Below are 13,319 nucleotides of genomic sequence, written 5' to 3' on the forward strand. Positions count from 1 at the left end.
CACTGAGCACTGATACATCTCACCTCAATTTACTGTGGTTGGTTTTGTTTTTTTACATCTTTCTCCACCAGACTGAAAGCTTCTTGCAATACAGAGTAGATTATACTCATTTCTGAATCTGGAAGCACCTAAAAATCAGTATCTTCAATATTAAGGATCTGATGCAGCCTTGCTGAATGGATCTGAAAAAAAAATCTAATTACTCTCTACAGCCATTTAAGATTATGGAATATCAAGTATTCCTGAGATACCTGGGTGGCTTAGTCAGTTAAGCGTCCAACTTTGGCTCAGGTAATGATCTCATGGTTCATGGGTTCGAGTCCCATGTTGAGTTCTACGCTGACAGCAAGGAGCCTGCATAGGATTCTCTCTCTTGCTCTCTGCACCTTCCTCACTCACTCATGCGCTCTCTCAAAATAAATAAAATAAGTAAACTAAAAAAAAAGTTTCCCTTTTCTTGGTTAGGCAACATATTGATAAGCCGGAAGTTTATATTAATCCAACACATTTGGCCTTGACAGACATTTTTGGAGCCATAAACTGACCAAACAAAAATTAAAAACAAATAAAAATGCAGCCCACTTCACCTAACCTATTTATGGATGAGATGTATTATTATTATCCCATTATGTGATACTGTCTTCCATGGGGCTTTCTTCAGTAAAATTTCTCAGTTTACTTCTATATAAGATATGACACAAAGAAAACAATGGAAATGTGGAAATCTGTCCTAAGATTTGTTTTGTTTTGTTTTGTTTTTTGTTTTGTTTTTTGTTCAAGACAGTGTGAGGTCTTTTTGTCCCATCTTTTAAATTTTTTTTAATGTTTTATTCATTTCTAGGAGAGAGAAAGAGAGACAGCATGAGCAGGGGAGGGTCAGAGAGAGAGGGAGTCATAGACTCTGAAACAGGCTCCAGGCTCTGAGCTGGCAGCCAGCACAGAGCCCGACGCGGGGCTCGAACCCACGAACCGCAAGATCATGACCTAAGCGAAAGTCAGACGCTTAACTGACTAAGCCACCCAGGCGCCCCTGTCCCATCTTTTAAAAGCCAATTCAAGGTCCCCTTTCAACCAAAGAGAAAAGCTTCACTGAAAAAATAAAAAGGATCGCTATACCATAACCTCAAAGAGATATGCCACCTGGGAGTTCAATGATTCAATCAGGGAATACTACATGACCTTAGTAATTTGGGGTAGGAGGAGGGGCAGGCAACAGAGATTCAACTACACCCAGAAAAATTCATCTCGTACTATAAAGCCAAACACCAGATGTTATTTGCAACTTTTGGATTGGATTACCCCAGAAGGTCTGTGTCAGAGGGCCCTTCTGTGGCTAGTGTCCTGGAGTCCAGCACAGCAGTTTATGGGATGGTAATGGCTGGCTGGGGAGGGATGTTACCTTGGTAAATTACAATAATGAGGCAATAAGGGTTACTAAAGCCAATATAAATTTAGAGGGTTTGTTCGAGTGCCAACTATGTGAATTACATATGTACACATTCATAAAAAGTCTTCCATCATCAGAGACTATAGAAGTTTCTCATGCATACAGTCTTTATTGAAATAACATCTATTATTAGAACTCCTGCTCATTGCATATAATATGACAGTCAATCATTTGCTAATTTCAAAGGCCTAGTCCACTGGACAGATCTACCTCTTGGTTTCCAAGTCAGCAGGGCACCCAGTACAAAGCTATAAAGGGCCATCATTTCTCAGTGATTCATACTTACCAGCCTGAAGCCATAGCCTACAGTATCAGTACTGATATATTTTTTTCTCCTACGAAGCAGCAATGTGATTCATTTGCCCATCTTTTACACAAGGATGCTCTTGAACATTTGCCTTGGGATCTTGACCTTTTCCATAAAAGCCAGCCCAGGAAAGGGAGCTAGATGGGGCTTACAGTGTGTCACTAGGTGCTGATTGTATTTCAAACCTTCTTCCTTGAATACAGTTTAGTCTTGTAGTAGATACATCTCAGAAGTGTTGTACCTGTGGCATCAAAACTCACAACTATATACTTGACTGAAAAACACTGTTTTGGAGATCTGGACTGTCAAAGCCTGATGCCAATGGCCTGAATACAGATTTTACTGGCCAGTCCTCCTGGCATCTCAAATCCTTCCTATTCTTGCCCATTCCTTAAACATAAATGGAAGATAGCTTCATGAAAAGAGAGAGTATCCAGTGACTACTTCAAAGGAACTGTTATGATAGCTGAGTAGCTTGTGTTAGTTGTAAGGCCCTGGGCAATGAGCAAGGTTTACGAAATTTTTACTTATAACTACATGCTGACTCTGCAAAACAGTATCGGCAAAAAGCTTATTCTCGGAATAGTCTCAACATAGAGTAATTCCCCAGTGCTTTCTTTAGAACCTCTGTTTTCAATCTACTGAGATGAAAGTATTTCCCCCAGTGTTAGAAACATGTCTTGTTTTTAAAAGTATACCCTCTGCACATTACCAGATGGCAGATAATAATGTAATTTAGGATGGGCTCGATGGCACCAGTAAAAATGGTCTTGATGCATATATATATACATTTATATAACATTCATGACTATATAAAAGACTAGTTGTCCCTCAAAGGGAAATTCTGTTCCCAAATTTAGGGCAATCACTAAATGACCTAATGGAGTAAATATCCAAAAGAGCTTGGATTTGTATTTCCATTGGTGCAAATTTCCTCAAGGCTAAAACAATTTGTCTTTTGATCAGGAGTGAAATTCCTGGCACTTTTTTTTATCAGCTTTCCAAAAGCTTAAGAATTATTTGGAGATAAAACTAAGCATTTTCATTCTCATCAAATGTCTATCTACCTATCTGTTCTACTAGATCCATAATTAATTTTAATAGTAGGTAATAACACTGTCTTTTTGTGGGAGCACAAGACAAGGCTCTTATTCCTTCATTTTAACTAACATTTTATATATGATTTTCCTTTTGAACAAAACTGATTGAGAGCAGTGATGAAGTTCAGAAATGGTGATCTTGACTTTTTATAATGGCTAGGAGTTATGGAGCACTTAATGTGTATCTGACACTGTTCTAAACATTTAACGTGGTTTAGCTATTTTAATTCTGACACCAAATTCCCAGCTGTGTGATCTTGAGCAAGTTACTCAGCCTTTCTAAGCCTTGATATCATTTCCAGAGAAGGAAACCAAGGCTTAGAAGATGAATTTGCTGAAGTTCGCTCAGCTAGTGAAAGGGAAAGCTGGAGCTTGATCACAGAAGGCTGGCACGGGGCATGTACTCTTCACCACCACCTGGGACTGCCTTTGGTGTCCCCAGGGATCGCTAACTAGAGACAGACAAAACTAGACACTCCCAAAAGCTGTAGCACTCAAGTTCACATTCAGTTGTTCTATAAGATTCTTCTAAAATTGAAATGCACAAGTGATAATGAATAAAAAATGCATGAATTATTTTCCACATCGCCACCCTAATCTTTGAGACTTACATTTTCAACATAGGTGGTCTATAAGCTCCTTCGAAAGGCAACCCAAAGCTTGTAACAACTTTCTCAATTGTTCTAAAAGAAGGTTATGATGACTTAATGATCTCAAAAACATTCCTGTGTTTATAGCTAATGTATGACTAAAAAAAAAAACTTGATAAATCTCAAATTAAATGAACACCATACATCATATCCCCTTTGTGACTAAAGAAATCAGGCACAAGGTGATTGAAAATAGAAAGCCATATTTTGAAGAGAATTTCAGGAAGACAAGCAAATAGAGATATGCCAGGTTCTTAAAGCATCGTAAAAGACAGTTTGGCATCACTGAAATTCTGCACCACGGCTCCAGCTGCTTAATTCATGCCTTTCTAAAAGGAGTGAGAGAAGCAGAGCGAGTCATTTCAGCAAGGCTTACATTTATGAAAAACACATGGGCTTTTAGAGCCAGAGAGACCTGGATTTGAATTCCAGTTCTGCAGTTTTCAAGAAACGTGATCTTGAAAATTACTTAAACCCACAAGCCTCAGTTTCTGCATCTGCTAAAATGGAATAACTACCCCCTTGCAGGTTATGGAAGACTGTAGGTAATGTGCATAACATTATAGGTAACATTATTATTGTATTATAGGAACATGTATAGCGAGCTTGGCACAAGGTAAATTCTTAATAAACTATAGCTAATAATAACAATAGCGCTAATAAAAAACATTTAAAAAATACTGCCAAGAGCAGAGACAGTGGAAGCAAGATGGCTACGACCACCTCAGTTTTTACCCTGGATTTCCATTCTTCATGGAATTCACATCTTACTTAACAAAGACTGACCTCAGTTTATCTCTTTTCTCTCACAATATAACATCTCCATGGCTTTACTTTAACATCTCAGGCTCTGCCTACGTCTGAACAAGTTACTTAACTTGTTACCACAGCTGTAAAATGGGGCTAATAACAGTATCTACCTCCTATGCTTGTGGTCAGAATAAATGAGTTTATCTGTGTAGAGCTTAGAATTATGTCTGATCGTGACACAGTATAAGAACTCAATGCTAGCTGTTGCCCCTATTATTTTAGTCATTGTGTGAAGGACTCTAAAAGCAGGATCAACCACCTGGATAAAAACTGCCCACCCATCATGTGAGTTAGCAAATTGAAAAAAGAGTATGAAAACTCCTAAGGACAGCAGACAGCCCTTCAGACTAATGGCTGGAACATATGAGAAGATATCTCAAGGGCAGAATCAAAATTAGACTGCAGATTACAGATTATGACCAATTAACTGGTAATCCTCCGAGGGATCCACATGCTTCACTTCAAACAGAGTTTGTGAATGTCAATTTTAAAAGTCAAAGCCAAAAAAAATTTTTTAAGATAAAGAACAAAAAGACTGAAGCAAAGGGGATACATGTTACCTTCTTTCTTTCTTTGAACATGTTGGTCTCCCCCTGCACCTTGCCATATTTCTAAATCCTTTCTCAAAGGTCAGAACAACAGTACAAACCCCACTGTGTCACTTCCCAACATACTCTTTAAAAAATTTGGCCACTGAGCAGAATTAATAAAGAAGGACTGTACCCATAAACCATCCAAGAAACAGCTACCCAACCAGAGCATTCCAATTTGCGAAGATAACATATAATCCTATTGCTCTGGGTGTGGCTCTGTGAACAGGAATGGAGAGGCTTGGATTCAAAGTGCTGTCTCCAGCATCTCAGAGATTAGACTGAGGACGTTAAGGGCAAAGAACAGGGCGCCCCTAACTGCTGTCTGTACTCCGAGCCCTCAAAAGCACCCACACTTCCTTGTACAGGGCCAGAAAATGAGGTAACAATTCAGTCAAGATCCTCTGGGTCTCCTGGAAAAACGGCAGGGATGAACTTGAAAAAGCCCATTTTACGGTGTGGAGTGAGGAACAAGAGGCATATTTTTTAATAGTCTTGTGTGGTTGCGGCTCGTTCTACAAGAGCAGTAACTTCAGCAGCCACTTCATTATATTTCTACTGTAAATGACAGAGGCCTGAACCAAGTCTGCACCAAAACACCCTCCAAATTCAGTCGGGGTTAGGTCATCTGCAGTCTATTGACAACTGCTGAACTTGAAACCCCTAACAAGCATCTCAGCAACAGTATGTGTCCTGCCACTAATGAGGCTCTTTTTCCATGAATAATGGATAAGAACATCATGTCTGTTGCCAGGTACACAACATAAACAAAGCTCAACACAAGGGCCCTGGTATGGTGAGTTTGTCCATTTGCAACAAAGGAATTTTGCAAAGCATGAGCCAAGTTTTAGTGGAGGGTGGGACGGGCTGTTGTAACAAATAATGTGAACATATGTTATCAGAATCTAATAAATCAGCGTTTGGTTGTTGTGGAACAGAGGCTGTGCAATGGGATAGATAAAGATGACAGAAAGCTCCAAATGAGTTCATTTCTCTATTTGACAATTGGTCTTATAACACAAAGCTGATGATTTCTGTAATGAACTGAGACCATTGTGAAAAGAGCCTTATGAGATCTGAGATATCGAAGGCTCTACCAGTTAGATCTTTTTTTTTTTTTTTCTTAAGCTTTGGTGTACCAGGTTGAGCATAGGTCAGCACTAGGGATGAGAAGACTGGACCCCTTGCTATGGCACTGATGGCTACGGGGTAGGATCTGGAAAAGGTGCATGGCCACATGAACCCAGTGTACAGGACTGGGTTCTTTTTATATCAAAAGGTCCTCTATGTATGAGCATTTTGCCTATAAGCTAGACTTATGGCTTAGATTCCCAAGGTCAGCCAAATAGTGAGATTCCAGCAAATAAACAGAGAACAAAAGTGAGCTGACATGAAGGCCAAACAGTCTTTATTTTGTTTACTATAAAGTACGCCACAAATACTTTTCTCTCTTTCTAAAATCAGTTCCATATTAGGTAGCATATATCTTGTTACACAGGGTGCCTGTGTTCACATAGTCAAGTAATGCCATCATTGGCTAAGGGCTTATAGTTTCCACTGATCTGAGCAAGAATTAACAACAAAACAAAACAAAAACAGTTTCCCAATGCCTTAGTTTCCTCAACTGTAGGAGATAACAACTCCAACTTTCTTCAGAAATTCTTTATGAAGAATTGTGTTTAAATAAAATGGCTTGTTCTGTTTGTTTGATGAGTTCCTGGAAATTTTGGCCTTAACAGTTCTTTAAATGCACTGAAGATGCTTACTAAAAAAAAGAATATTTCATAAAGCAAAAAATGAGTATGTGACAAAAGTCATCACTCCCTAACATCCATTTTATAAGCAAACATGTTTATTTTGGGGAGAGAGTTAATTAAATATGGTAGGATGGCATAAAATTCTGCAGAGATTCCAGTAGCTGGGTCATAGCAGGTAATCATGTGGGCAATTCTTATGCAATTAATCAAATAGTGAATTCATAGACAACGGCAATATTAACAGAAGAGTTTTGAAATCTTTGAGATGTGTCAGTTTATTTTTCTGGTTTATTAAGAACAGGCAAAATGGAATAAGCTCACAGGTAAGTAACCTGGATGGTGAAGGGATTTCAAAGCCCATGAAGAGATAGGGGGTATTCTGCTAATGAGGAAAAGACCTGGGAAGAAGGGCATATTATTTTATCTTCAAATATACACGAGCTGTCACAAGGGCTGCAGCAAGGGCCATTCACTGTTCTATACTGCTTCAAAGGATCAACATGACCAACAGGTGTTGGTCCCAGTCACCCAAGGTGGGGTCGTAGCAGGAACTTGAAGAGTCAGGGCTGTCCTAACAGGATCTGTGTTGTCTGCAGAGGTTCTGAGTGATTCCTGACCATGTAGGGAATAGAGCAGAGCATGCAGAGCTCTTGTTGATGGGAAGAGGTCAAGGGGAACCTACTGGAGGGAGGGGAAAACAGGAATGTGGCACAGGCCACATGACATTTCTGCCCCTACTAAAATCAACCATTAAACTCTAAGATGTTAAAAAACACCATCATGAAACTGTAGGTGAAAACTCTAGAAGTGGATAGTTATCAAAGTGCTGTACTGTTTGAAATGATCTTTCCAATCTAATCACTGAAATACATCAAGAAAAGAAAACTCCTCAAATAGATAAAAAATACCCACAGACTCACCATCATACTTTGCTAAGACAGCCTGAACATCAGCATATGCTTGTAATTCCAGAAGGGCTTCTAGAAGGTTTTCATGGATGTTGAACATGCTCAGCAAGGGGAACTCCTTCATCAACTAGGAAAGAAGAAATCAAGCATATTTAATATATATTTCTTATTTTCTAAACATGTGAGTACTGAATTGTAATAGACTTATGATAAAAAAGTATAATTTTAGAAGTATAGATAATACTGACCTATAAGCATTCATACCAATTATTATTTTGTAAAGCATTAGATGCCCAAATCTTTTCCTGCTATTTTAGACAAATGGCAATTTGAGTTGGTGTGAACCTAAGGTGGAAGAAAACCCATAAGTAGAATGAAGTAGATGCTTAGCAGTGGTGCTCAGTAATGTTAGAATATGACAGATGCAAATTAGGGGAAGATTAACACTATCTCACAGGCATTAATAGTTTAACTTCGTTAAGAGCAGTTTGGATGAAAGCCAGAGAACAGAAAGGTAAGCAAGCAGGCACTACTCCTTGGAGCAGCTTGGTGACAAAGTTAAGGAGAAAAAGCAGGAAAATCATTAGATGGCTTTATGGGTTGAGGAAATGTGCAATTAGTGGTAGAGAGTAGTAGAAAGGAATGCTGTTCATGAGTCCCTGCGTGGTGGCATCAATAAAACAGGAGTCAAGATCATTTTCCAGAACTGAACAGGTGGCAGGGAGGAAGTTTAAAGATGGGGTTGACAATGTAGGACAGCCAGAATGAGATTTATAGGATTACTCCGGCCATCTTGAGGGCTTAACAAATTGGTGACCATGAATTCACAGAGGTTATAACTGGCATCCTTATTAAGTTTTGGTTAACAGTGCTCACCAGCTCAGGTACAGTAGCAAAGATGTCAAATAATGAGGTTGGGAGCCTGGGAAGAATGGATTAGATTCAGTAAAAAGTCACAGAGCAAGGAGAGTTGGCTAGAATTAGGAAAGAATGATTAAAGGAAAGGCCTAAAGGTTCTAGACAAGATGGGGAGGAAGAGCGGTCCGAAGGGAGGTAAGGGATATAATACTGAACTTCACTAGAAAGCAAACAAAGGAGAAAGGACCAAGAATTTCAGAGTAAAATCTTACCTTGCAGAAAGATAACCAGGTTCTTTATACAGCAAAATCATATGCATATATGGTATGTATGTGTATATATGCACTGATGTATTTGTACGTGTATATATCCCTTATTTAATATTTTATATGGATAGCTGTTTTTCTATTCTAACACAATGCCCTCTTTTTTTGATGCCAACATCTTTAAAACAATTGTGCTGAGAGAAATAATACTCAAAAACTGGCTAATTCACTTTTAAGAAACCTGTGGATACGTTGCCTTGACTATCCACTTCTTCCTACATTAGAAAACATTTGCCATATTTTGTTTTTTAAAGGTCAAGAATCATTCAGCATATCTCTAAAAAGAAATAATTTTCTGCAGTCCCAAAGAGCATCATATTACCAGTGAAAAACACCTATCAAAACGATTATGTGTTCAATAAGACTGCTTGAAGCCCCTGAGGCAGTCTGCAGTATTTTCACTGGGAGTAAAGGAAGTGAATGACACTATACCACACATTGTTGATATTCTGTAACCAATAAAAGTATTTCTTGTTCTGGTTCACTTTGATTCTGGTTGACATCAGTCTTTGATTTTTTCCCCCTCTTTCTAATTAGAGCTCATTAGAATTAAATCTCTCTGTCATTCAGCATTTGGCAACACAATAAAGACATTCTCTAAACTGCAACATTTAAACATTTGCCATTTTTGAACAATTCTTCAGGTAAAGTCAAACTTCAAGGACATAAGTCTTATCCTGTAATTTTAAAACTGTGATTGCAAATAGTAGCATGCTGTATCTTAGAAACTGAGAGGGGAGTCTCCCTAAGACACAGTGAGACCATGTGAGCAAACACAGGAGTCTCAGCCTGTTTCAACAGAACCTGAAGCAGCATGCTAGGTGTCTGGGCAGCAGCACTTTCACGGGAAGCCTCGACACCGTACACAGCATCCGAAAAAATAATCACCAATAACAGATTTTAAACATGGCAAATGGCAAACGATGGAGAAGTAATCAAAGTCATATGACAATTTGGAAATCTAGCTTTCCTCGTTTAACATAAACAAGGAAAAGCGAGCCTTCTGCCAGCTCCGGCTCACCGCAGCTATCACCTTGCCCTCCCCAGCCCCTCACAACGAGGGCTCTTAGGAAAAAGCCATGCACTCTCTGCTCCCTGGGCTCCCTTCCTTCCTCACTGGCTTCCAGACCACAGCTCCTCGGAATCTGCTCCGCCCACAGCTACAGGTGACAGACTGTTCCTATGGATACTCTCCAGTCCCTTTCCCTGCTTGACCTCGGCAATGTCTGACAGTTTGATGACTTCTCCCTCTTAACTCTTGTCTCTCTTGACTTCCTCAACACCATTCTCTTCTGGATTTCTCCATACTTATCTCCTCACTCCTTCTCTAGTTTCCCCCTTGCTTCCTACGTAGCACTAAGTAGTCTCCCCAGTTATGTCCAGTACTCTTCTCAAACACCAGAACTACTCTTGTGTCCAGGGTCTTGATACCAGCACCGCTGGAAGAAGGCTCCCATGGCCTCACATCCTGCTCTGACCTCTCTCCTAAGCTATTAAATCCATTTATAAACTATCTCCCTGACAGTTTTACTTACCTGATGCATCTAATACTGGGCTCATAAATTCTTCTTCCCCAAACCAACCCTTTAAACCTGTTCTTCTCTGTTGACCAGGTAGGTATTCCTCTCTCAGAGAAAAGAACCATTAACCCATTACTCTCTTTACCCTACCAACTACAGCCACCTTAGAATCCCTGAACTACTATGTGCAAAATGCTGATAGCTTTCAGCAAGTTCCTAGAAAGTTGTTATACAAACAAACAGCAAACAAGCAAACACCTTAAGAATCTTACCATGTGCTCTTTTCTCTGACCTTGCTGCCAATACCTTAGTTTAGACCCTTATATTATATATGGCCTAAACTGCTCAAATAGCATCGTTTATGTCCTTGGCTCTCTGGATGATTTCTTTCCAATCCACTGCTGTCATAACAGCTTTTCAAATATACACACTTAAGTCCATCACACTCCTGCTTAAGAGGCAACCACTGACATGCCCCAAGGAACTGGACAGATGTGGACACATATTTACAAACAAAGCTATTTATCACAACATTATTTATAATACTGAAAAATGCAAGCAGCTTAAAACTTAACCCTTTATGAGGCATTCAAGTAGAATAAGACACAGTCATCTTTTATGCTATTAAAAGTCAACATTAGAGGTTAAATTCTCAAATAATTTTTTTAAATTTTCTTTAATGTTTTATTTATTTTTGAGAGAGAGATAGAGACAGCGTGAGCAGGGGAGGGTCAGAGAGAGAGGGAGACACAGAATTTGAAACAGGCTCCAGGCTCTGAGCTGGAGGCACAGAGCCTGCCGCGGGGCTTGAACCCACCAACCATGAGATCATGACCTGAGCTGAAGTCAGACGCTTAACCGACTGAGCCACTCAGGTGCCCCAATTCTCAAATAATTTTTGATGACATGACCCAGGAAATGCTGACACACAATGTTACAGTAGAAAAAGCAGGATACAAACTATATTTTGCAATAAGATCATGCTTTTCTTCTCTACCTATGCATACACAGAACCACACTTGGTTAAAAATACACCAAAACATTTTAACAACTGTTATTTATGGTTAGTGAGATTAAAGACAATTTTTATTTCTACCTTCATATTTTCCATATATTCTCATAGAGTTAAAAGGAGTATATGTACATTCTATAAACTCTGGAGGAAAAACTATTATTTTTAAAATATTTTCATTTATTTTTGAGACAGCACAAGCAGGGGAGGGGCAGAGAAGGGAGACAGAGGTTCTGAAGTAGGCTTTGTGCTAAAAGCAGCAAGCCTGATGTGGGGCTTGAACTCACAAATTGTGAGATAATGACCTGAGATGAAGTCAGATGCTCAACCAATTAAGCCACCCACATGTCCCCAGGAAAAATGATTTCTAAGAGTACTGACTTCTCTGTTAAAAACTGAATGAAATCTTGCCATTTGCAACAACATAGATGTATCTAGAGAGTATAACGCTAAGTGAAATAAGTCAGTCAGAGAAAGACAAATACCATATGATTTCACTCATATCTTGAATTTAAGAAACAAAACAAATGAACAATGGAAAAAAGAGACAAACCAAAAACAGACTTTTAACTACAGAGAAGAAATTGATGGTTACCAGAGGGAAAGTGGGGAGGGGAATGGGTGAAATAGATGAAGGGATTTGGGATGAACACTGGGTGTCATATGTAAGAAATGAATCACTGGGTTCTACTCCTGAAGCCATGACAGCACTGTATGTTAACTAACTTGAATTTAAATTAAAAAAAAAAAAAAAAAGACTACCCTTACCACAGTGAAGACTGAGTAATGTATAGAATTGCTGAATCTCTAAATTGTACACCTGAAACTAATTTAACACTGTATATTAATTATGCTGGAATTAAAATTTTAAAAATAAATTGGAGAAGAAAATGCAAAAAACATATTGACTTCTAATATCAAACACACACACACACACACACACACACACACAAACACACGTAAACTCACTCTAAACATGAGCAGAGAACATGAACAGAAATTGTCCAAAGAAGACATACAGAGAGCCAACAGGCACACAGAAAGATGTTCAACATCACTAATCATCACGGAAATGAAAATCAAGACCACCATGAGATATCACCTCATACCTGTCAGATCAGCTATTATCAAAATGACAAAAACCACATGTTTTAGGGAAGATGTGGTAAAAATGGAACCTTTGTGCTCTGTTGGGAGGCATATAAATTGGTGTAACCACTTTGGAAAACAGTATGGAAAAAAATAAAAATAGACTTACCATACCCTCCCGCAATTCTACTTCTGGGTATTTATCTGAAGAAGATGAAAATACCAATCCAAAGTTCATTGCAGCATTGGTTATAATAGCAAAGATATGGAAGCAACCCAGTGTGCATCATTAAATGAATGGAAAAAGATGTGGTTGAGGCACCTGGGTGGCTCAGTTAGTTGAGTGTCCAACTTAGGCTCAGGTCATGATCTCATAGTTTGTGGGTTTGAACTCTGTTTCAGGCTCTGTACTGACAGTGTGAAGCCTGCTTGAGGTCATCTCTCTCTCCTCTCTCTCTCTGCCCCTCTCCCACTAGTGCTTTCTCTGTCTCTCTCAAAATAAATAAATGCACTTAAAAATCTGTGGGATTACATGCAATGGAATATTACTCAGCCATAAAAAGAATGAAATCCTACCATTTGCAATAACATGGATGGACTTAGAGAATATTATGATAAGTGAAATAAGTAAATCAGAGAAATACAAATACTCCATGGTCTCATTTATGTGTGGAATCTAAAAAAAAAAAACAAAAACAAACGAATGAACAAAACAAAATAGAAACAGACACATAGATACAGGAAAAAACCTGTTGGTTACCAGAGCGGGGAAAGGTTGAGGCTGAGGAAAAGGGGTAGGGGATTAAGAGGTAGAAACCTCCGGTTATAAAATAAATAAGTCATGGGGATGTAATGTACAGCATAGGAAGTAGAGTCAATAATACTGTGATAGCTTTGATGACAGAGTGTAACTAGACTTACCATGAGGATTATTTCATTCAGTAT

At 38.9% G+C, this 13,319-nt stretch overlaps 1 protein-coding gene across 3 annotated transcripts in view; it reads right to left on the reverse strand.

The window, feature by feature from the left end:
• The window catches only part of ST7 (suppression of tumorigenicity 7), a 272,136-nt gene that overhangs the window by 50,686 nt on the left and 208,131 nt on the right, over nt 1–13,319 (reverse strand). For all 3 annotated transcript variants that reach the window (XM_077756029.1, XM_077756027.1, XM_077756028.1), the window contains one exon: nt 7,582–7,696. In XM_077756029.1, coding sequence (XP_077612155.1) covers nt 7,582–7,696 — 115 coding nt within the window. The remainder of the gene's footprint in view (nt 1–7,581; nt 7,697–13,319) is intronic.

The sequence above is a fragment of the Crocuta crocuta genome, unplaced genomic scaffold (genome assembly GCF_008692635.1).
Source record: "Crocuta crocuta isolate KB4526 unplaced genomic scaffold, BGI_CrCroc_1.0 scaffold452, whole genome shotgun sequence".
Lineage (NCBI taxonomy): Eukaryota > Metazoa > Chordata > Mammalia > Carnivora > Hyaenidae > Crocuta > Crocuta crocuta.